Source organism: Catharus ustulatus, chromosome 4 (genome assembly GCF_009819885.2).
Source record: "Catharus ustulatus isolate bCatUst1 chromosome 4, bCatUst1.pri.v2, whole genome shotgun sequence".
NCBI lineage: Eukaryota > Metazoa > Chordata > Aves > Passeriformes > Turdidae > Catharus > Catharus ustulatus.
This window is the reverse complement of record NC_046224.1, coordinates 65,558,330-65,583,873: the sequence shown is the minus strand read 5'-3', so window position 1 is coordinate 65,583,873 and position 25,544 is coordinate 65,558,330. Positions and strand designations below refer to the sequence as shown.

Here is a 25,544-nt window from a genome sequence, read left to right as displayed (position 1 = left end):
CTTCCAAGTCAAAATTAGTCTGATCTTGTTTTGAGAAAAGCCTGATGATTCAACATTTCAGTTCAGGATAAAATCAACTAGTAAGTCATCAGAACTGCAATTTCCCTTGCAATTCTGACTTCCACTTAGTGAAACTGTGAAAGCAAAAATATCCTTATTTTGTAGATGAAAAGATCTAACTATTGGGTGGGTTCATCAAAATCAGAAGGTTAGGATTGAACATCTCTATTGCTCATGCATCTGTGAAAATACCTTTGTCAAACAAGTGAACTAACACCCATGTAAGACAGGAATATTTCCTTTCCACAACCTTGGGAGATTCCAACTCTCCAGGTAAATTAAAAAATGGTGGTGTAGAATTTCCTCACTGGCAATTTAAATATATATTCTCACTGTATTTCTGCCTTCCATATCTATGGTAATTACACACACATGTTCATTTGCATGTCACACCTTGATTTCAGTAATGTTCACTCCTCACATGCCTGAAACACCAGCCAGGCACAGTGGGGGCCCCACATCTGAAGGAAAAGATGAATATTTGATCCACTGTTCAAATCTGAGAAGAAAATTAGTCAACTGATTAGGATTCACCTCAGCCCCATTAAAAAGTAAAGGTGGCAGGATACTTCTCAGCACTGTGAGCAAAAGTAATAACAATACTTAGGGAGAGAACCAGAAAGCTGGAATGGTTAATGTGTGCTTTCTCAATGGAGTGCAGAATTCCTGCATTACCCCAACATTAAACCGTAGGGAAAGCACACATTTTCTGATGCCTCAACTGAAATTTGTGTACTGGAGTGTTTGTTAAATAATTTCCTCTCTTCATGCTGAAGTTGTTTGAATACATATCTAAATATGAAGAGCCATCACAAGTGGACTCATGATTAAACACAGGAAGAGTTTGCTTTATAGGGACTTGAAAGATGGTTCCTTTTTAAAAATCCCAGTACAAGCCATAGTCTTTTGAACAAGCATATTACATTACTAGCCTATTTGTTTTTATGGGTTTTGCTATTTCACACCCCTGTAGATCATTGGGTTCAACTCAAAATCTGACTTCCACTGCAAAATTTTCCTTTAAAATATCACAGGGTCTGTTATTTCTCTTCTGTACAGGAAGCTGCAAAACCAAGACTTCATTTTCTCCAGATTTTCAATCCAGGCTTAATATTAGCATTTAATTTACAATTGCCATGTGTCTCTCTTGTACTTAGGAAGGATTAGAATGCCATTAACTAAATAACCAGCATTTATGGCAGTAATTTTTCTTTTAGATAAAAACATTTTAGAATGAAAATGTTGTCAGATTGTTTGCTATTATGAATTTTTTAAATGATCAAAACGTTTTTGGCAGAATTCTGTTTCTTTCTATGTTGAACTTAGGTCTCTTTAAGAAAAAAATAAAATATAAACCCGTCTCCTTTACCTCTCCTCAAAAAAATTCACCCCAAACAAATGAACAAAAAAACCCAAAAAACAATGTCCAGGGCATTTTCTCCCTAGAGGAGCAGCTCCCTTTTGTAATTCCTTCATTTCTTTACAGAAGCCATCCTGGTGGCAGAAGGCCCATCACGGATCCATCATCATTGTTGTTCATTCCCAGCTGAGAAGAATGACCAAGCTGGGAGCTAAAGACAGCAATTATCCTCATTCTTCTCTGTTTGTCCATGTACACCGGGTAACTGCATGTGGGAATCCTGGTTACTGGTAAGTCTGGTTATTTCTAGTTAGCTTATTCCAAATTGTCAGTGTAATTTGTTAAAGCCAAGTCTCTCCCAGCTAAGTTCTACACAGAGCCATATTAGAGTTCCTGCCTCAGTTTTGTGCTTTGAAGATAAATGAAAGTGAGAAGTGCCTTGAGTGCCTATTTCCTTTTAAAAAATACCATGTTGTTTTTGCTTTAAATTTAATCATCTGCTTACAAGCCATGAGTGCTTATAGAAATACACAGTATGCCTCTCATGAAGCAAAACAAAGATTTTCATAAAAGCATTTAGTTTTGTAATTACATGTTCTATTTATGTCATTACATGTATTTATCCTAATTATGATGTTAGTTCTAATTACACTAATTGCATAAATACATGATAATCAACTAAAGTTTACTTTCAAAGAACAAAAGAAATTAACTCTAGTCCTACCTATTTATGGCTGTGCAACAAATCTATGAAAAGAACAGTCATACTTAAGGGCACAATGTCAGCACTCTACCCAGAAAATTAAGGTTTTTGAGACCTCCAGTAAATGGGGTAGGAACAGTGTCTGTGGTTAGAAAAAGGCTGTTGAGATATTCTAGTTAGCAACGTAATGAAAATCTTACATTTTTTAATCCCATACCAAAAGTGTGGGCCCAGTCCAATTGCTTCCTCCTGCATCTTTCTGGAAGACTTTTATTCAGCATTTTCTCCATGGGAAAAAGTTACAGGCAAAGAAAAATTGATGTCTTTTCCTAGTATTCTCTTTCTAAGAAGGACCTACTGGCCTTTCTGTCCATAAGGTGTTACAAAATAAATAAGGTTTTGGAAATACCTGCCTAAACAAAACAGGACTCTACAGTCCCATCATTCAGTGGTAATTAAGATTCATATAAGGGTCAGATTTTAAACTTGGGAGGCTTCCCAAGCATAGTTTTGCAGAGCTTCTACACAGAGCTGTGATATTTTGGGATAAAATATTTATCCTTAACACTGTTTAACCATATAAACCTCTTTAAATGGTAAAACAAATGACCACCTACATGACTCAAGTAACATAGATTTATATTATAATAATCCCCTTAAATCTACAACTCCAAGGATGCTTTTGTGCTACAGATTTATTAGACTAGTGAGGTTCAAGATTTCATAGGAGCTGAGCATTTCCACAAAAGAAGTAGATCCAGTCTGTATAACTTCTCAAACTGCCCTAAAATTACACTCAATCTAATGTGAATATATCTAGTCAAAACCCAAAACGTCTGTTAGAGACACCCCATTTCTACAAGGACTTGCAGTTTATATTTCTAGCTTAAATCAAAAGTATAATTCACAAAAGAGATTTAGTCTCATTACCTGCTTTTTATTCTCTTACTCAAGTCAAAGGATTTTTAATGTACAGTAATTTCACGATTATAAGCCGCACAATTTTGACTAAAATTTTGGTCCCAACCCGGAAGTGCGGCTTACACTCAGGAGCGGCCAATATATGGATAAAGTTCAGAAATTTGCCAACCCAGAAGTGTGAGCCCACAGCAGCCTCAAGCCGAGCTGGAGCCCACCCGGCCCCGGCAGCGGGGCAGCTGTGAGCTGAACCCGCACGGCCCCGAGCCGAGCCAGTAAACCCCGTGATCCCGTGATTCTGTTACTAATTGGCAACTTTGTGAAAGTTGCGTGAGCATCCTTGCTGTGAACGAAAGTGCAGCTTATAATCTGGTGTGGTTTATATATGGGCAAAGAACGAAAAGTTGCCAACACCCAGAAGTGCGGTTTATAATCCGGTGCGGTTTATAATCGCGAAATTACTGTATTTCAGACTAGAATCTGTGTACATGCGGGAAGATATGTACACAGCAAATGCAGGAAAGTATTAATGCCATCTAAAAATTGCAAGATTCATTACAAAGAAGATGTTAAACACTCAGCTTACATAGGAAATGTTAATTCCACCTCATACACAGCTTCTAAATCTGATGCTACATGTTTGATATCATAAAAGAAAGTATCTTAAGCTTGGATACACCTTTCACAAGAAATTTAGTTACAGTCATGGGTTCCATAGATTATTGTGAGACCTCTAGGTATTATGAGACCTCCAAGTCTTACATTTTATGACAGTGGAATATTTGAGCAATGTAAACCAAATTTTTCAGGGCACTTACTGGCAGAGAAATTACCCTGATTGCAGAGATTGAGAGGAGAAATGAACAGCTGGCAAAACCATAGCCACAAATAAAGTAATCGCATATGTACACAGAAGAATGTTTAGATTTGGCCACTGTAACTTGACCATATTGTAGCTCATTTATGTAAAATAAAACATTTTTTAAAAATCACCTCTGGATTTTCCTCCTTTTTCTTTTTGGTAGCAGGCAGTCCCTGAGCTGAGTCTTCAGGAGGTTTCTTTGTCTCCACTTTACTTTCTGTCTGGGTTTGGACTTGAGGTTGAATAATGATAACCTAAAAGACAATGTACAAATAAGAGAATTCACTATATGAAACTAGATTTTTCTGCTGGAAACCCTTTGAAGGGTTACTTGATACCCTACAAATAAGAAATGTAAGTCACAAGTCGAAAGCATAAAACAACAGGATACCTAGGTTAAGGTCCTAAATCCATACTTAAGTTTCTAAAAATTCTTATTGGTGTATTTTAAACCTGCTGCAGCCTAAGTCACTTGATCAGTGCCTCTGAAAATTAGGACATTTTCTGTTTAGAGGACTTGTGAAGGACTGGGAAGCCATGCTTTGTGGAGTTAGTGATTTTAAGGTCTTTCCTTTGATTTTATTTTGTGTGCAAGTAGAAGAGATGGGATTACTAAACTTTCAAACCCAGTTTGATCTCAGTCATACCTGTGTTATTTCAGAGCAAATACATGGGGATGGGAAAGAATGTGCTACTCATTCAACTGAGATCAGACTTCAGTCCTCAGCCTTTACATGTCATAAGCAGTGGATGTCTAGTTTTTCATAAACTAAATAAACTATTTGTGTTTTAAATCAAAATTAGGTCTTTTTTAGAACCTATAAGAATTAGGACACATATCTCATTCACTCATTTATGGTAGTATATCCAGCTGCTCATATTTGAATTACCACATGAAGATTTATATACATAGGTCACATTATCTGGAGGCTATTAATTTAAAAGGAATTAATTTCTGTCCACAGAACTACACATATGACTTCATACCTATAATCGAAAGGACCATGGGAGCTTCAAAAGCACTTCCAAGGGCTATCACCTTCTAGATAAAGATTATTAGATTTGAACAGTAGGCATTTTCCATCTACTTCATTGCTAATTTTCAATCAATGCCGTTTAAGTGTTAGATACATTATTTCAACTCAGTCATTCTAGAAGATTCTAGAGCATTAAAAGGGATGGTTTTCTGAGCCAGCAGTCATTTTAAGTAAGAGAAAAATAATTTATGTCAAAGAAATGGGGAAGAGATGTCTGCTTTTATTTACCTCAAAAGCCATCCTACATCCTATATATTTTTTTAGCACCGTAATGGAATCTGTGCTACCAACACGACCAAAAGTAGCAAAATCCCAGTAGTAAATTACAGTGTATGTCTGCTGGGTACATTAGCAGCCTGTATGGAATCTGTCTCTGGTATAATAGTGGTGAAGTTCTTGCATTCCAATGCTGAAAAGCAGTGTAAAGACGAAATGAGTAATTCATAGCTTGAATTTTTTCTTTCTACTGACTCATCTCCTGGTCAGTTCTGAAACCCTGAGCTTTCATTCCATTTGGTCTTCCCCTGGAAGAGCAGAAGGGAATCTCTGATTCTTTTATGTACTCCCTGGGATCAGTCAACAAATCTAGTATCACTGCATCGTTGAAGAGGGAGTCCATAGGAAATCTGAGCCTGTACAGAATTCAGGGATTTTATTAGTGAGGACTGGCTTAAGGAAAGAGAAGTTCATATGGTCCGGTTAATGTCAGTCTACATGATGATGTGTTTTGTTCCCAGGAAAATACGGGATTGTACATAGATAAAAGTCTACTAGCCTCTATGTGTCCCATTTTTTTGGTACAATGGGAAGAATTTTCCCATTGCTTTCTGATTAATTTGAGAATCAGTGCCTTGAGGGTTGAGACTTCATAATCTGAAGCTGTGATTGGGCAATTAAGCCCAATATGTAGATGAACCAAAACTTGTAAAAGTGTAAAAACTCATGACTGGGATCCATCTTGGATTCGACTTGGGTGTAACCCCGGCCAGGCTCTTGCACTGCCCAAGATGCATCCTTTCAATAAATACCTGTTTTATTCCTTTTGCTCTGTCTAGTCTCTGTTCTAGGTCAGCCTTTCCAGGCATCAGTTCTGGCACCCCAGATGGGAGCTCAAGGCATCTGTAAAACCCCTGGACTGGAAGAACACCCAGCTCCTGCTCCCCCAACCTTGCCAGCACTCCAAAGGGGCCCAGCTGCAGTCCAGAAGGTATCAGAGCCCAAGAAGCCTCGGGACTGGTACAGAGACATGTGAATAATTGGATAAAAGTGGTTTGTTTGGTTTTTATTCAAAGGAACCATCAGAACTATTGACAGCACTGCACAGGTGTGCACTCCCAGGCAATATTCTGCTCATACCTGCACACAACTCCTGCATTTGCAGCCCAGGGAACTCACCTTGCTGTCGGCACTGATGAGAAGCGGCTGCACTTTGATGCTGTCGTTGACCACGGAGACAGCGGCGCTGGTGCTGATCGGAGCTGCATTGCTGGGGGAGGTGGAAATGATGGCGTAGGCCACGCCGGCACCACTCAGAGGGGACGAGAGGGCTGCAGGCTCAGTGACACTTTGTGACTGGCTGTTGTGGGTCTGTACATGGCTGACGGTGTTGTTGGCAGTCGGGAGGGCAGGGCTAGGGTTTTTGATGCTCACTATGGTTGCCTTCTGGAAGGTGGGAGGCTGCTTGGAAGGCTGGTCTCTGCACGGGGAGATTGGGAGGCTGTCTGGAATCAGAGTCTTTGGCCTAACCTGCAAAAAGAGAGTCAGGCACATGAACAGACACTGCACACATGCATTCTCCAAGTAGAATCTCTAATTTCATTAACCCTGGACCAGGAGCATCTAGAGAAACAGAATATAGCAACTGCAAGAAGCCAGCCATTAATTTACTTGTAGATACATTCCCAGCACTTCTCAACTGGGTAATTTTGAAGTTCTCAACTCACTGCAATGGTAAACAATAAGTGAAAAGAAACTAAAATCCTTATTTTGATTAGCACACATCCTTACCAATGCTAGTTAAATCACATTCAGTTCTCAGTAGGGAGGAGTAAGCCAAAGCCTTTGCAGAGAATGGAAAACCCAGGTGCAAAAATTTCCTTTTCTGAAGGACACAACACTTTTGCTATGAATTAAGGAGAGGGAGATGAATCATTAAGGGAGTTGTGGGAAAGCATTTACAGGGACAGTAAAGCATATGCTTTTATACTGGTGGATTGGTCAATGAACATCCTCACATGTTTAAGACATGCCATGCAATGAGAGAAGATCAGCCACACAATCACCTAGCTCACAAAAAATAAATTAAGAGAGGGCTACAAGAAACCCACAACCACCAAACATCATATTTTGTTGCAGTAATTAAAGAGCTAATTTGCAGCTGTGGGAGGATGCAGGATGCAGGAGGAACTTCCATGAATGGAAGAAGACACTTTGCCCAGCTTTGCAACAGCTGGCACTGTACCCAGAGCCATGAATGTTACCTGCAATCAATTATTTTCAGCTAATGCGATGTGTTTCCAGTGGTGTAATTAATGCCACCCTGTCAATATGGCTCTGCCTTAACAACATTTTAAGTACAGTTCCAGGATTGAAAATAAATAATTTAAACTACTTCACATGGAGTTAACTTCACTCCCAGCTTATTCGTTAACACAGCCAGATGAAACAGTCAGTTCCCTCTGTGCTTATTTAGTCCTGTCACTTCATGCACCTTCCATACTGTGAAACAAAATGACAAGTTCTAACAGACAAACACAGGAAACAGCTGCCTGTGTCACCATGCTGGAGTCTACATGAGCCCTTCAAATGGTGCCAACTTCAATCTTGAGCCTAAGTAAGCAATTTAACGAAAAGGCAGGGATTTACTGGTGTGTAGAAAACCATCTCTCAAGGCTGGCCATCATCCCCTATCATGTCAAGAAGGAACCACACCCTTTGGTCCCCACAACAAGCATTAAGTGCAGCAACACTTGCTATTGCAAGCTCTTTGTGTCTTGGTAACTTGTCCCTCAAATGTCAATAGGACACACAAGCAGTGCAAAACTGGTGTCAGGGGCACAGTCCTGCTCAGGACACATCCAGCAGTCATGGTAGATGGAAAGGTAAAGAGGAGGTTTGCCCAAGGTCCTGCAGGCTCGTGCAGAGCCAGGAAGTCACTGTGCTCAGCTCACAGTTTCAGGGTAACACTGGAAAACCTCAGAGACCTGCTGGGAAGTGAAGCAACACTATACAGAACTCCAACGAACCATAGTCAAAATACCCTGACAGTACCTGAAGGGTTCTTCGCTCATTTTCTTTATGCAATCATTTTGTGTAACAATTATCTAACTGGCTTAGTTAAGATACCAGACAAACACCTTGGTCAAGTAGTTTAAGGGAGGACTCTGTAATTAGCTTCATATCCCTAATTAGTTAATGGTCTTATTTTTAAAAGTAGTGCACAAAGCATTTGTTTAAACCCATCAGTTCAGGAGTTCTTCTAGACAAAAACTGGCATGTAGTCATGTAGTCATGCACTGTATCTGTCACTCTTAATTGCACTTTTATATTTAATCAAAAGCCTGATTAAAACTAAATGTGTATGTATATTCCAGCTATATAATTCTTTTCTACTACATGATGTAATACCTCAGTGAATCCTACACACTGTTAATACACATCCTGCAAGTTGTAGATGAACACATGCTACCTCACTGTAAAACAAGCTCTTCCTGCACAGATAATTAAAACAACTTAATTTTCCAAAATACGAAATTCTTTCTGAAGTGTTGCATACTGAAATTATCTGATAGGACTTATCAAACTGGTAAAGCACAGAGCATATGCTGGGCACTTTCTGCCACCGTGTGATAAAGAAGAGGAATAGCTGTTTTCATGAGCAAAGCCTCTGCAAATTCCCTGTAGAGTTTACCTCACTCTGGGAGACCATTTTTATTTGCAATTACAGAACAATAAAAATAGGTGAATACAGAAACAAAAGTTTCAGGTGCTCCTGAGTTAAAGTTACAATAATTTGAAGTGAAAATTGCATTTACTTCTAGGGCCTGCAAGTGTGAATCCAAAACAGAAAGCAAACATAGAAGCCCCTTGTGATCTAACACCTATGAACGTTCCCCTCAGAACAAAACCACTAAGCTTAAATATTTAATAAACAGCTACATGAAAGGACTTTGGAAGAATGTCACCTAAAACTCCAAACTGCTACAGTTATTTGTGAAGATAAATGGTGTCAACCAGAAAGAGAAAAAAAATAAGAAAAAGGGTAGCATAAATTCCTTTCCTTCACAGCAAAACTGTAGCTTAAATTTGGGAGATGAAAGGAGGACAATGACACTAGCAAAAGTTTGGAAGCTGGCAATCACTGAAGAAGAGGTAGAATAAAACTAAGGACAGGGACTACACTGCAGACAGAGTATCAAAAAGTAATTTTCTGCTGAAGGTAGCACAGGTTGGACGACACCAGACCCTGTAACAAGGGTTTCAGAAATAAAAGGCCCCAAAGTTGAGCAAAACAGAAGAAGAGAAAGAAACAGAGACAGCATGTACATTACCAAAAGAACACTTCAACTCTTGGAAAGTGTTGCAAGTAACAGTTCTCCTGTAGCTCGACCCTTCTTTCCACAAGTATCTTCCAGCTGTCAAAACAGAATGTGATACTACCAGGGCTCAAAAAGAGAGAGCTGCTTCTTCAATATAATGATTTCCTAAACCTGTGTTGTTCGTGAGTTTCTTCGATATCCACGACAATAGAAACATTTCATTTCTTGTGGCAATGTTCAGACTGGTACTTCTCAGGTCTCAGGTGACCACTTTTTTCAAGGAGATATTCTCAAATCTGAGCATTCACTAGGTGGGGGCTGTCTGCTTTTCAGACATGGAAATAAGAGAGGACCCAATCCTGTGAGACCTACAGAGAGCCCTTTATTTAATATATCTTAAAGACTTTCAGATCAGGAAAGAATCAGGTCCTGTGATTAACATGACTTCTTGTATATCCCATATTAATAAGCTCCATCCAGTTGTCCCTATATGAAACTCAAAGGCTAAATGAAAGGTTTGGTGAAATGAACACCAAAACATTATTCAAGCTCTCAAGAGCATAAATTGCTGAATACTGCAGAGGGAAATGAATTGCTGAGTGGTGGAGGTGGGAGAGCCTGATGTGTGTCACCACTGACTAAGGAAAACGTGATCATGGTCAATCTATTATCTGAGGCACACCCCAACAGCTGATCCACTCACCTGCTGTAGTAAAGCAAAATAAGGTAATAAAGAAAACCTCTTACAAAAGAAGTCCTCAAGATCCAACCCAAACAAGTATAAGGAGAACAGAGAAGGGAAGAAAATCACACAGTTTCTCCAATCTCTGTGGGCAATCCTATATAGTCCTAAAGGGTGGGATTTAATTAGAACAGTTGCATCTGTGAAGATCTGCAGGTGTTACAAGAACTGGTAATGGCATTTCTGGTAAATGTGTTCTCCTTCAGGCCTAGGAAAGAAGGGAAGTTAACACAATGTACTTCAGTTACAAATACAAAAGGAATCCCTGTGATCCTCCAGCTCACAGGCTGGCCATATAATTTCTCCCAGAAACTGAAGACTGATTTTAAAAGGAATAATACTAAAGACTCCTTAATGATGAGCTTTTTTATGCTCATGACTGGCATTTTTTGCAAGGTTGAATTTGCCTACCTTCAGCTTCCAGTCCCTTGATTTTGTTATAGTTTTGTCAGCAACACTGAAGAGCCCTCCCCTTCCCCTGTATCATATCAGCTGGATCATGCTCAGCATCCATCAGCCCTTCATACTAGCAGGGCTGATCTGTATGAAAGTAAGTTTTTTCAGCTTAGTGCAATATCACATTGCCTTTGAGAGAAAGACCATTATTCACACTTCATTTTCACTTCACCCTTGTGCTCAGAGCTTAAAAACAAAAACTCAAAATGGATTTGGCACAATTCGTATGTCACATAGGCAAAGTGCTGGGAGCAGCAGCCAGAGCTTTCATTCTCAAAAACTTTAGATGATTACACAGAAAACATTAGCAATGGCTGATAAAATGAGTGCACTATGGGGTAATCATCTCCTGCATCAGAATGAACAGATGTACACTGACTTCAGTAAAGCTGTGCCTATTTATGCCAGCTAAGGACTGACTCCCACCCTCTTCTTTTTTAATCAGTAAAAATTAGGCAAAAAAAAAAATTCTGCTTAATTTTACAGCAGTGACACTCCCTGACATCCAGGTTGCCCCACTCACTCAAATACAAGTATTTGCATCTTGGTTAATTTTTAGTTCCTTTCCCAATAAGCTCCAATTATCTTCAGTCTGGTGTAAGACCACTGTCAAAATAAACATAGTTTATTTTCCTCCCATAGGGAAGATTTCTTTCTTTTCTTCCCCTGTGATCAGCCTACACAAAAAAGAGCTTCCTCTTCATAGCAGAAAGCCCAGGCAAGATGACCCACAATCAGTGAATCCCATATTGATATACAACACAGCCCACTCTTCAGCACATCCCTGGAATATTAGCCTGTGAACTTACAGGATGGTGTGAAATGCAGGGCAAAACTCAAGGAGCTGCTCCAGCCCTCATTTTCAATCCTGGTACTCGGGAAGGAGCAGACCAGGGAAGAAACCTTAATCTGATCCAAACCAATAGCAAAACTGAGCAGACTTCAGCAAGGCCAGAACTGCGACAAGCCCCTCGAAACAAACCCTGGTCTTTCAGTTTACACACAACATAACCCAGGAGTCACTCAGCAGTGTTCACATGTGTTTCACACATTTTCAAATTGCATACACTCCATCAGGCATCTCCTAGGTGCTGTGTATCTGCCATGATTTGGCATTTCAATTGTTAGTCATGGACAGCTAACTTTAGTGTAAAGGTGACATGCAGCTAATAAAATTCCTGGGCATTTTTTAAGAAGGTAAAATAATTTCATTTCATTTTTCTCCTTCAGCTTTGCTTGATACTACAGAAATTGAAGTTTTGTTGAGAGGGATGTCTGAGTGGGAATCTGCCAGCTCTGCTTTTTATGGATGTTGGCATAAGGCAGTCAGGTGGGAGTTCTTTATTTAAAATGTTATTAATGTTTTGAACACTATGTTGGTTTTGCATGGTTTGATTTTTTGGTGAGTAGGGAAGAAGCCAGCCACAGAAGTGATTTTTGTGCTGGGAGCTGCTAGAAGCTCCTCCACACCTAGCAAAGCCAATTGCAGGCTGGGTCTGAAAATAGACATGCTGCTAAGCCAATTAACATAGTGAGTAACGCCTCTGTGACAACATATTTAAGAAAGAAAGAGCATGCATAATTCCTCTTTTTTTCTTTTGTAGGGTGGGGAGGTGGCTGCCAGGGCCATCCTGGCACCAGGAGCCGCCATGCAGCCAGGGCCTTGGAACAGCCACGCCATCTCAGCACAGATCATGGTGAATTCTGCTTGCTCAGCTGCTTTTAGCCAGAACACAATTTTCCTTCGAATGGAGCTACCCATGTGACAGGCAGCCAGCGACTCCCCAGTGTGGAGCTCAGATGGAATCAAACTTTCAGCGCTGCAAAACTCTATAAGACCCTTTCAGCTAAGATATCTTGGAAACAAACGAACCCACAGATGCCAACTTTCTCCGAAGTCAGAGAAAAGGAAAAAATGAGGACACATGAGAAGATGAGAACAACATGATGACACATGTGGGTCAGTGAAAAGAGGGAGGGGGAGGAGGTGCTCCGAGTGTCAGAGCTGAGATCTTCTGAAAGCCATGGTGGGGACTATAATACAACAAATTGCTTCCCTGTAATTCATGAAGTGCATGAGGGATGCAGAGGTCCTCACCTGCAGCCCATGAGAAAAGGTGCTAACGCTGGAGCAAATGGATGCTGAAAAGATGTAATTGAGTGGGAAACTTGAACAGAGAGAGAACATACAGAAAGAGTATCATTGCTTCCAAATTAGACTAACTCATCCTTAAAAAAATGACATGCCATGAACTAAAATGACCTATGCCATGTAGTTCAGGAAAACTACTTTGCCTGTGGGAGGGTCTCAGGATACAGCAGGTCAGGCAGGAAAATTAGAAGCACATTGGAGAAATTCACAGAGAACTGTGTCCCATAAGAAGGAGCCCATGAAAAAACAGAAGAACCTCCTCTCCCTAAGCAAACTGAAGATTTTTAGAAGTGACAAACTGACTAAAAACCCCGTGTTTTGTCTCCTTGCACTGTTGGTAGGAAGAAAAGAAGGGCTTGGGGTGGGGGAAAAAGGTGTTCTAAAGGTTTATTTTAGTTGTCATTATCCTCTTTTAATTCTGTTAATAAATTTTTCTTTGTACCTTTTAAGTTTTGAGCCTGTTTTGCCCTTGAAGTGTTTTCACCTAATCCTTATCTCACCTCAAAACCAAAAGCCTTTTGGTTTTTCTTTCCCCCTTCTCTGACAACTATAGCAGAGAAGATTGAGTGAACAGTTTTTCGTGGGTGGCATGGCTTCTAGCCAGTGTCAAGCCCCAACAAACTCAAAACTGCATTTTCACAGGAACTTGACTGACTTTTGCTAATGGACTGTGTATTTTTTGCCTATATTATCTGGCTTGGCACTGCCACTATTGAATTGATGATTAATTAAGTGGCTCTTTTCCATCTGCCAATAAAAATCACTATTATTCAAAATTCAGAAATAGAGGTTGAAGTTGACAAGGATTTCTGGGTTATTTTACCTTCTGCACAACAATTCTGTCCTTGAACATGCTGTTATCTTTGTGCTTCTGAGGAAAAAAAAATCCTTATTGTTTAGGATTACAGTGGAAGTATAAAAGATAGACTGTGATTATACACACCAGTAAATAACTTACTTTCATTTCCACTCTTTTCAGCATAACAAGTTAGCTTGCTTCTCTCACAGGTACTCATCTATGATTAACTTCCATCAATTTAAAGTGTCCATGAAGCCTTTAGGCAAGAATGAGAGAAGACCTGTCTGCTTTCCTGCTGTCCATATACTTCCTTAGACAAGCTCTGAACTAATCCACACAGCTGGCATTCACTGGACTCAAAATTTGATGTCACATTGAAGACCATGGATATCATTGCTTTGTACTGCCCATCACTTTAAGAGCTGTTCCTGCTTCTAGACAATAATAACATCACATTATGATGATTCAACCAGTCCCTAATCATTTACTAGCCAAAATCCAAAAAGAAAGACAAAAAGAATGATAGAAGTAAGGACAAAAATAATTTGTCTGCTGACAGCATAAGCAAGATGGAAGCACACAAAAAGTTGAGACACCAGGAGATGAAAATGATCAGACAGCAGCATAGCTAGCTCCTCCTACCTTTACTGAAGTCATGCAAACAAAGCAAGCCCTCTTGTCCACCTGTTACTCACCCAGAGTTCTAATCCAAGCTTGTACAACCGGTCTTGAGGCTCAGAGACATAGCATAGCCAAGATCTAGGCCAGACATGGGTCGGAAGTCACAACTTTCGCATGGATAAAAATGGCATCAGTGGAGAGAGGGGAAATTTCTTACCCTCTCATTTGCTGCTACTCTGCAAAGCAGCATTTGACATGGAGTAACATAAGAGTTTCAGTTGGGGAAAGGGTACTATGCCAGATGTAAAAATGGCTTGAATGTTTTCTGAGGTTTTCATGGATACTTTAGAATTCTATGTGCAGATTATCATGGAGAGCTGCCTTCTATAGAGGTCTTTTTCAAAGTGCTTACAACACTGATCAGATCTGAAGGTCTCAAGTATCAATAACAGGTTGGGGGTAGGGTGGGGGTTAGAGTTGCTGCTCCTTCCTCACCACTCTGGATCGATTAAGAAGTGAAAACTGACACTGATAGAATGTCAGAGGAAATGAAGGTCCTTTGGAAAAGGTGCATCTGAGCCTAGCCCTCCTTGACCTACCCTATACATTCATCCTTGACCTTACTGCAGAAGACTGGATTTGTTGTCACTGCCAAGCTCTGTCATGCTACCATCCACAAGAAATGTTCTTATGGAACCACCTTAGTCACACCTTCACCTGTCTTGGCTGCACAGCAGCAGTGTAAAATACATACTTTGAAGGTGCTACAGCAAGCCACTGCCTCTCTCAGTAGCACAGGCAACCTACCAAACCCATTCACTAGTGTGGAACCGAGACTCCCACAGACTTTTCAATAAAGTATCATGTTTCCATCCCAATCTTCAAAGCTCTCTCTAAAAAGACTTAATGTGAAAGGCCAAGCTGGCCACGCATGTCTGGGACATGGAGTCCCTACAATAAGGCTGAGGCAGCTGTCTCAAACTTCTCTAAGAATTACAAACACACTCCTCAATTTCTACACTAAATATTTTCTGTAGGGACATGCATGTAGCATGATCATTAAAAATAAGCCAGTTGTTCAAAAGGAACCATAAGCAGAACTCTCAGCTATATATGCTTCTTCCCAAAGGAAAGGAGAAGAAATAGCTTATATCAGCTGTTCATTTAAAATCTTCCTGTTGAAGAACAGAAAATAACATTTCACATGTACCTTTACGTGGCTACAGTGCAACTTATATTTGTCTGTAAACCAGTTCAAAATAGACAGAATATTTGCTTTGCAGCTGAATGCCAACCCCCTCCTTAGGGCAGATGGTGCCATAAAGAAGAGAATAGCTCAGGAGTACCACAGTGTTTAAGCAGAGGATCTCTAGGATTTTCTTCTTAGAGTGCAGTGGAGAATCTGTAGTTCCAAAGCATCTCACTCAGCTGGAAACCTCAAAGACCAAACTAAGAACAGAAAGACTATCTGGAATTAGCTTCTGAAACATCACAGGTCACTTATTTGATGAAAGCAAAACCAACTTCATACTGTAGGAAAATTAAAAAAAAAGAAAAAGAACAAATATCCACCAAAGAAGCTTGTTTTGGCAAATAATGAATGCCTAAAAATATTGTTTGTATTGTGCAAAGAACTTGTAAGTAATGTTTGTTTGCTCACCACTTAATTAGCGGTTCTAAGTGATGGGATTCTGCTGCCATTTGTGATTGAACAAATTTTGAAACTTTGTTCCCCAGATGGAAGATCTCCCAGGGGGTCATATCATAAAGCTGTTCAAATGAACAAAACAAATGATGAATATTTGTACAAATGTGGAAAATTAGGGAGCTATTATGTATGCATTATTTTATGTAACTCTTGTTAAATGCCTCAGTTTACTTGTGTGGTATGTTTTTGCTTCACAAAAACGTAAATCAAAAGAGGCTGTCAAGATGAGAAGCACAAAAGTGTCAAATACATCAAACTCCCTTAGACATGATGAGTACCCTCAAAATGGAGGAGTCCCCTCTTTCTGTCCATCCAGCCTGGTAATATTTATGCCTACCTGGAAATCTAAAGAGAATCTGAAATCCCAAGAAATAATGAGACTGGTCAAAAGGAGAAATGCCAGAGAGCAGTTGGTGTGCTGCCCAGAATGCAGATACTGACTTGGATTTTGCCCAGTTATCTACATGCACCTGAGACAGAAGTGCAATCTGTCCACCTTAAAGGAAAGCCGCTCCCAGAGGATTCATAGATAAGTACAGTAATTTCACGATTATAAGCCGCACCGTATTGACTAAAATTTTGGTTCGACCCCAAAGTGCGGCTTGTAATCAGGTGCGGCTTATATATGGACAAAGAATGAAAAGTTGTTGTTTTAGTTTGGAGGACAGGTGTCTGCTGAGAAAGGCAGGAGCTTCTCTTTGAAATGGAGAATGTAAACCCACTCCCTCCAAATTATTATAATTTTGAAATCAAGGGGCTTTCAGGCAAAGATATGGGAATTAGGAATAACAGTTCTGTACTAGGAAATTAAAATAGAAATACAGTACTACAGAGAAACAAACTCCAAACCCTGACAAAGTCAGAGTACAACCTGACACCCTGTCAGGCAGGGTGTTGGTAGCAGTCCCATTCCATGGTGGCTGCATCCTCCTGCAGTGACAGATGTGGCTCAGTTTGGAGCAGTGCTCCTGTACAAGGTGCAGTTTCCCTCCGGAGGTCCAGTGGTGATGTGGAGAAATCCGGTTTTCCTCTGGAGTCCAGTGGAGAAAGGGGCTCCCTTAGTGTCCCAAAACCTCTGTTTTTATCTTGGTAAGAAATGTTGGGCTCTTCCCCCTGGCTGGAGCAACTTCCAATGGGATGCAGTAATTTTATCAGTCCCACAGTGGGACTCAATGGCCATTAGCAGAAAATGACTGGCTGGAGGAAGGATGGGTTGTGAAAAGATAAAGAACAATGCCCTGCCTGGTTTCAATGGATGGCCCATTAGCAGAATATCTCCTGTGGAGACAAGGATCACTGCCCTCAACAGATGGTGATAGAACAGATACCTTTTATCACACTCTGTATTGTAACATGAGGCTTATAATCAGGTGTGGCTTATAATCGTGAAATTACTGTAGGTTCCTAAAATGGCAGGAATCCCAAAAGGGGTCCAACCCAGGCCTTCCACTCCCCCACAGACCTGAAGAGAAGCAGCATATGCAGCCCAAAAGATTAGATGAGTGCAACTGCAGCTACCACTGCACTTGCACAAGCTACACCTGGACTCACCTGCTTGAGTGAATGGACACAGCTACCAGAGCACAGAAGCCTTTGCTGCTCTGCTTTCATCACTGCAGGGCTCTACACACTTCACTGTCACAGCTAGACTTGGCAGAGATGGAGATCGGGGAACTTTCCATCCCTTCCAAAACAAGACTGAACCATAGATAACATCCGAGTCTGGACACTGCTGTAATTCCCTGTGAAATACTCCAAATTCTTGGTAGAGGAGTGATGAATATGGTTTTGCTGTCCCAGTAATTCACTGCTACATGGGCAGACAAAGCAAAGGTTTTAGCAGATACCAAACCCAGTTGGACTCAACTTGTTGGTATGCTTGGGAGACAGGAATTTGCATCTCTGAAAGTCAGTCCTAGAATGGCAGGATTGTACCAGTAACTCAGAGCAAGGTATGGGGCTTTGCCTGTCATCCACAGGGACAAAAGTAGGACAGCCTCGTCTGTGACCAAGTCTGATGGAAAAAAGCTGAGAACATGACCTGTGACAGGATTCAATTTTGCAAGATTTTCAGCTTCTACTGGAAGATGATACACATCTCTTAATTTCCAAAATAATTGTTAACTAGGTGCTTATTTTCATAGTGCTACAAGGAAGAAGGAGATGTTTTTTACCATAACACCTGCGTGGTATCATATGGCCTTGCTTCCTGGAATTTTTATATCTCCATCTGAAATTTCCAATTTTGCTGGACCAGAGATGACTATGCACTCACCCTACAGTTCTTACAAAGGACAGCTTTCACAGTGACACAGTGCTGCAGACTTGCAGTGGCCTCCCAGGTCACCTGCATCCAGCTGTACCTGGGCAATGACAGCTTTGCACCACTCTGGTCCATGGCTATATTAAATCTATTTTCAAGACATCTGACTAGTTAATTAGAAATCAAACTTTCCACCTGTAGATGAAAACCTGGTATCTCTGAAGACACTGAGTACAAAGGAGGGATGTTTGATGGAGGGAGTTCCCCACTAGGAAACTACATGTAAATTGTAACCTTCTCTGTGAGCTTGGAGGGGGAGAGGAATATATGGATCACGAAGAAGCATGAAGGAGGACTGGCATGTAAATGAGACAGGCTGTTGCTGAAGAAGCTGGCCCATTGTGAGCCTGTGAAAAAGGGAGAAAAAACTCAGGGCGTTACACATACCCTGATAACATGGTCTTACATACAGTTATATATTTAATTTTTAGTTTTTCAGAAATTAGATTGCTAGGTAGTTATCACCCATTCTGTCTATATGAAATATTCACAAAATAGAAAAGTTGGTGAATTCAGGCTCAGAGCAGCCAAGAAAGTGCTGGTAGTTCATTACTATTAAGTATGACTGCATAAATAGTTCTGAAATGGAAGCTGTACCAGGAAGGGAGTACAACAAAGTGGAATATGAACAAAAATATTGCCATGACCTAAACAGCGAGACAGAAAGGATGTGTTCTTTTCAAAAAGCTGAGGGAAACAGCTTCCTCCAATTTTTTCAATTCCTCAAAACTGAATCTAGGACTGAATGAAATTTTTTCTATTTAACAAAAGCATAGGGCATTGGCACTTCCCTAAGTGCAGCATTTGCAAGGCCATCATCATTGCTGAAACATAACCAAAATGATAATTTAGACCCTGTTAGAGGTCTTTCAGCTGCTCTTGAACCTCATAATCTATTTTCAGGAGCAATCTGCTCATCTTTGACACTCTGAAATGGCAGAAATCAAAATGTTGTTATGTTGTAAGAACAACTGAAAATCAAAGTCTTGAACTTGATAAGAAAACTATAACCTCACTTTATGTTCACAACTCTGCCTTCCACAAAATGTAATTTAAAGAGAGAATTTCAGAACTTTCTATTGGAAATACTTCTTCCTCCAAGTAAATTTAGCTCACAGATCCTACTAGATTTTCCCACTGAAAAGAAATTAGGAAAAAATAAAGAAACAACAGGAAGAATATATATCATCAACTTCAGCACTTTTCCAGTATTCATACATAAGAAATAGAGCTCTAAGAGCTACAGTGGGACAAATATATTTATATTTAATAACCATTAATGTGAAGAGCAAACCATAGAATTGCAGCAAAACACCTGTTGAAAATTACATCCAAAAATTTTGAGAAAGAGGGTTGAAATGGGGAATAAAGTGCATAGTTACAGAAACAGTGATGGAGGCTCAGAAAAGAAGACAGTTTGAAACATTCTAAAAACCAGTGAGTGCAACTCTCCTTTCACTCCTACCCAGAGAATCTTTCCTTGGTCTGGCACCTGGGTTTAGGTGGGCCAAAACTTTGTATTGGGGTGGACAAGGCAAATAAGTCAGTGAAATGGAGCATGGGGTTAAATCTTGAACAGGAAGGTTAAGATTTCCACTGGCTCTTTTAACTACAGAATTACATACTTTCACTTCTGTGATTTGTGATTCAACTTTAAAGCATAAATTTACATTCCACCATATGTATTTTGTTCTTCCACAATGAATCTACATGACATTTTATAGCTTTTCATTGTGCTATGAGTAAACTCCCAGAATAATTTTTTTCATGGACTGAAGAAAAACACAACTCTGCAAAATCAGTGTGCCAATGCGCCCAGGCCTGGGCACTACACAGGAGCACAGAATATGTACAAGATGACACAATCCCATCTTTGAAACTGTATTTCATACCTGAGGTAGCACTGCCGGTCCTTGTCCTGCCAACCTCTGCAAGGAGCTGACCTGAGGAACCTTAATGGGCACTGCAGTGATCGTTCCCAAAGTCTGTTGGAAGAAAACATTTGAACACAGCTTAAAACAATTGCAAAGTTTTCCCAGACAGAACCTATCCAAGCCAGCAGTTCCCTTCCAGCTCTTTTTCTCTTCCCAGCTGCCATGGCTGAAGGCTCTCTAGGCAGCAGACTGTTTTCAAAAGAGATCTGAAATGCACCTCAGTGACGTGCAGGGGTACAATGATGCATTTCATGGTAGCCAGGGTCACAAAGAGATATTTACTGTGCCTCAGGAAATAGTAAATACTGAATTATTAAAATGTAAAGCTGCCTATAAATCTACTACAGCACATTGCCACACAACACTCAGCTAAGATGACATTCATTTGGGCCAACACAGCATCTATTACTATCTATGTTTATTTTTGTTACTCACCCTTTTCTTAGTTGCATACCAAGTTTATTAAAATCTTATTTAAGATAGGATGGAATAAGTGGATAGCTTATAAATTTGTGATTGGACCATATATGTAAACAAGACAGCTAACTTTTCCATTCCACATCTTTCATCCTTGATTTCAGTTCATAGAAACATGGAATGGCTTGGATTGGAAGGGGCCTTAAAGATCACCCAATTTCACCTCCCAACACGGACAGGGACACTTTCCCACCAGACCAAGCTGCTCCAAGCCCCGTCCAACCTGGCCTTGGACATTTCCAGGGATGGGGAAGCCACAGTTTCTCACCAAAAGTTCATTCTTTGCTTAACTGGCCAGTATTCTGAAGGCAAGGCTATGTAACTTTTATCTAGCACTTGGTTGGTTATTCCTGTTGGGATGACACAGCAATATAAGCAAGCAGATTGTCATTACAACAAGCAAGAGACACTTAGTCACTGAACACAAAATCTTATCAGGCTGTTAGAAATAGCTAACATGGGGAAAAATATAGATTCCACCGAATTTCTCTACATTTAACTCTGCTCTAAACCAAGATTTTGGACCACAGCCAGTAAGATAAAATATGCTATTATTACCCCAATATGGTAATGAAATTTGTCAGTCAAAAAGGAATTATAACATAATCAGCTCAAGGAAACTGTGTCATATCCATGCTGATATTTTCTCCCCAGAACTCACCCACAGAGTGGCAAAACAGTTTATTTCATTCTGTCTCCCGTGTTTGATAAGAAATAACAAGTGTATTCAGGCAGAATATTCTTAATAAACTTCTACAGCATTTATATTTTTACCTCTGCTACTCCTGTCAGAGACATTTGGGGGTGTGATGTTGCACATCCAGCAAAGATTAACATTTGAAGAAGATTTGCCTGAGTAAAACAACAAGGGGAGTGGAACAGTTATAAACGTGCAGGACAATTTTTCTTGAGTACTCATAGATTACCAGCACCTTGGATTATTCACGGAAAAATATACTTCATTAAAATTCTGTCTCAAGCCAAGATAAGAGGGAAAGGGGGCAGAGAGAGCAGCATTTCCATTCATGGATGATAAAACAAGCAAGTTACACCTTCCTTTAGAAATAAGGTTCTGGCAGCAGGGTCTGGAACAGAAGGGGGTATTTCTGCCACAATTTCCTTATAGGGTGACACATGGACTAAAGACAATAGGAAGGATCTGACTGAACAACTTCATTGCCTTGTCTACCCTATCACAGCCTCACACATTGGCAAGAATAACATGATGAACTACTGCACTCTGGGGAGAAAGAGAAATTGAGCTGCCACCTGCTGCTATGGGCATTTATTAGACTTATCATCATTTCCTGTTCAATATTAGCATGAAGTGTAATCAATTCAGCCCAGATTCAGATTTTTTAGGGTAAATACTGAAGTGAACTTTCCAACTCATGCTATCAAAAGCTTATCACAAATAGGATCTATATTTTCTTACTATCCCAAATGAGATTTCTTTCACCTCACAATGAAATCCAAGGTTTTGTAGGAAATATCAGGGGCACCACTACTTCTCCTGGGTTGTACAGATATCCTCTACAGAAAAAGTTCCTCCTTCTGGAAAGTTGTGCTTTAAAGGCTGCTGCCTCTGATCTTGCAACCATACATTCTAATATTCTTACAGATACACAAAGATTTGCAAATATTTTCAAACTGGACAACAAAGTACGTGATGGTTGGCATGGTGGTGTTCAATCCAAGGTTGGACTTGATGATCTTGGATGTCTTTTCCAACCTTAATGATTCTGTGATGCCACTAAAATACAAAGTGCTGACACTGAATGAAATTTGGAACTGATTATAAAGATAAGAATCAAATTACTGAGATGTTAAGTAAGATGGAGCTAGCAATTGTTAAGACACACAAAAACTCCATGTCTGAGCAACAAAGCTCTTCTCTTGTATTACTTCAAATATCTCCAGGGAATAAAAACCAAGCAACTACAACAGAATGACTCTGTCCTGTGCAGAAGACGCTCATGTTGGCCCCTGGGTGCACTGCTGGACCAATTCTGGTTCAACTTTTAAAACAGTGAATGATTGAGTCAAAAGAAATGGGAATGAGAGAACAAACAAGAAACACCACAAAACTACTCTGCACACTGCCTCAGCTTCACTTAAAGGCAAAGCCATGATAAATAATCTGTGGGTAGTGGAGAAATTAATTACCATCAGTTCTGTCACTTGCACTTTCAAAAATTTAATCAGATTTATTTCCCTGAAGTAGCAGTTCAGCAGTGAACTCAAAAGTACAAAACCAAATAATGGCACTCCTAAGTTATTAAATATTCAGTGACAAAGATGCAACCTTCTTTTTACCAATGGTTTTATAGTAAGAGTCTGTTATTTAATATTCAAGGAAACAATCTCAGTATAGAAATCATACGGCCAAAGAAAAAATCAGAACTTCAATCTCATGTTAATATTAGCACTACAGTATGTTCAGACAGAGAGACATCTAAGAATCTCTTTTATTTTTCATTATTTACATGGTTTGTTACTATTTCCCAGCTTGGGCAACTAATAGCTCAAGATATTCATTAGTTCAATGACCTCTGTACTTTTCCTGGAACACATTTCATCTGTTATGTCGGGGTACTTCGCCTAGGTTAATATTACTGTCTCCCTTTCAGTGATGAAAAAAGTCTAGATTTAGTTTTAAAATGATGATGGGCAGGGCTAGAATGTTGTGCAGATGGAAATTCCAGTGTCTGATTCATTTGACTGATCATCTGTGCACGGAGAGCTCCATCTCAATGGCCTAATTTTTAGGCAGACCAGGATGTCTCCAAGACTATGGCTGAAAGAAGTATGAAACAGGGAATCCCACTTGTAATCTCTGCAATGAAGGAGGTGCAAGTGCCAGAATAGGTGGTTGGGCAGTTTGGCTTTGGGTACAATTTATACTGCTTTGTTCTTGTACAAGCTGTATGTAAATGAGAAGATAAAACCACTTGCCTGGGAAATAAAAACATAAGTGTCCTTATCTGATGCCCTTGGCCACACAATGAGAACACGACAAATTTCCCATGACACGTCAAATCCTGCTCACACTCTCCTTCACACATCAGCTGTATGAAGTTGGGCCCTCAGCTCAAGCCCATGGGCTTCGGGGGGTGACTAATCAAGATACCTCCCCAACAAACAGAAAAATAAATTTTTGTTCTCCTGTTAGCAGAGCTGCCTGTTTTCATACCCTGACTGTCCAGGCCACGGTGAGCCTGATGGATCAAAGACTTGTACTCACTAATTCCACACTATCATTTTTATCCATGGGGACCTTTTTCTTTTCTCCTTCTTTTCCAGTTTATCTGAAGAGCAAGCTGGTGCACATTCTTATACACCTCTAATTAACAAGCTGAAAAGACATTTTTCTGGCAATGACCTTTAAGCATTCTGATACAAGCAGAAACAATAATTTAAAATATTATTTTTGAATGCTGAATAGCAGCACTTTTGTAAAGCTAAATGAGTTTCTTATTTCTACATTTACAGCTCTAAGCATTTTAATGAAAAAGGTCCATAAAAGTCAAAGATATTTATGAATCTCTCCTCTGTCTAAAGCTGCTTGGGCTTTTCTGGCAACCCCCTGAAACATCTACAATGTGACGGGATGGGGAAAAGTGAAGAGCCAAGTTTCAGTTGGCCTCAGGTTTGATTGCATGCATTTAAACCAGACTTACTACTTGATACAGTTGGGTTCTTTTCAAATAAGAAGAAAATCATCAGGTGTGTTTCCTACTGCCTAATTCACTAAACTTTACAACCAGAAGCATTTTGGGAGCTCTGATCTTTTGCTAACTCTTGCCTCCAGCCCTGGACTTGAACAGAAAGCTCAACCACTGCATCCCTCAGTGCAGGAGTTAGTGGATAATGTGGCCAGGACACAAGAGACTTCCTATCCTGGTCTCCAACAATCTCCACAGACAGACAGGGATCTGGCACGTCAAGGATATGGTTTAGGTTGAGCAATCCACAGATGCTCTCAGACAGGAATGCAGCAGGCCCACTGTGGAGGGGACCTGCGATCTCAGTTGGGTAAATCCAGCAGCGTATTTCAAAGGGTCACACTTCAAATTGCAAAAACAGGTGAAGGGATCCAAATGAAATCATCCTTTTCACTGGTCAGCTTATTCACTAAGAGAATAGTTATAACTTAAAATAGGAAAACCAACTCAAGCCCCCAAACAAGACAAAAAAAAAAAAAAAAGCACAGTTCCTCCAATTCAACCAAAAGAAGATGAAACATTTAGGAGATATTGCCAGGTGCAGCTAAAATAGAAGATCACTTATTATCATTTCTATTAATGCCTTGCATTGTAACTACAGGACTAACCAACACACACACACACACACACACACATATATATACATATGTAGGTGTCTAGATATTGTATCTCTATTGAAAAATACTTGCATTTTACTCATTTTGGGTGCATACATTTATCAAACCATTGCTATGTTCGCTTTGAATTATAAATTGCTTACCTCCCTCCAGTAGATGAACAAACAAATGCTTAAGGACTTATTGCTACAATTGTACAAACTATTGCTACTATCTGTACAAACTCATTGCAGAGCTTGTGTCCATGAGCAATTTAAGATTAAATCACAGATGTGAAGTTGTTAGGGGACATAACCGTTCTCCCATTCCAGAGTTACACCAGGATAAGCAAAATCACTTCAGTCAATCACTGATGAGAATCAGACTCAACTAGTAACAGAAGGTTAAAGAGACACACAGTTCTACAGCATGTTACCAAAATGAGAGTTTAACATGGGAACATATGGGTTTGTTGTATCTCAGTTGAACAGTTCAATTATTTTTGCTCAAATGACACTGCATTGCTGGATTAT

At 39.9% G+C, this 25,544-nt stretch overlaps 1 protein-coding gene across 6 annotated transcripts in view; it reads right to left on the bottom strand.

Moving 5' to 3' along the window:
• The window catches only part of PHF21B (PHD finger protein 21B), a 179,351-nt gene that overhangs the window by 14,942 nt on the left and 138,865 nt on the right, over positions 1 to 25,544 (bottom strand). For 5 of the 6 annotated variants that reach the window (XM_033058293.1, XM_033058294.1, XM_033058289.1 and 2 more), the window contains 3 exons: positions 20,172 to 20,264; positions 6,336 to 6,686; positions 4,035 to 4,157 (listed from right to left, as the gene is read on the bottom strand). In XM_033058293.1, coding sequence (XP_032914184.1) covers positions 4,035 to 4,157; positions 6,336 to 6,686; positions 20,172 to 20,264 — 567 coding nt within the window. Of the gene's footprint in view, positions 1 to 4,034; positions 4,158 to 6,335; positions 6,687 to 20,171; positions 20,265 to 21,464; positions 21,504 to 25,544 lie in introns of those variants that run through there. The other variant, XM_033058291.1, reaches the window with a different exon arrangement.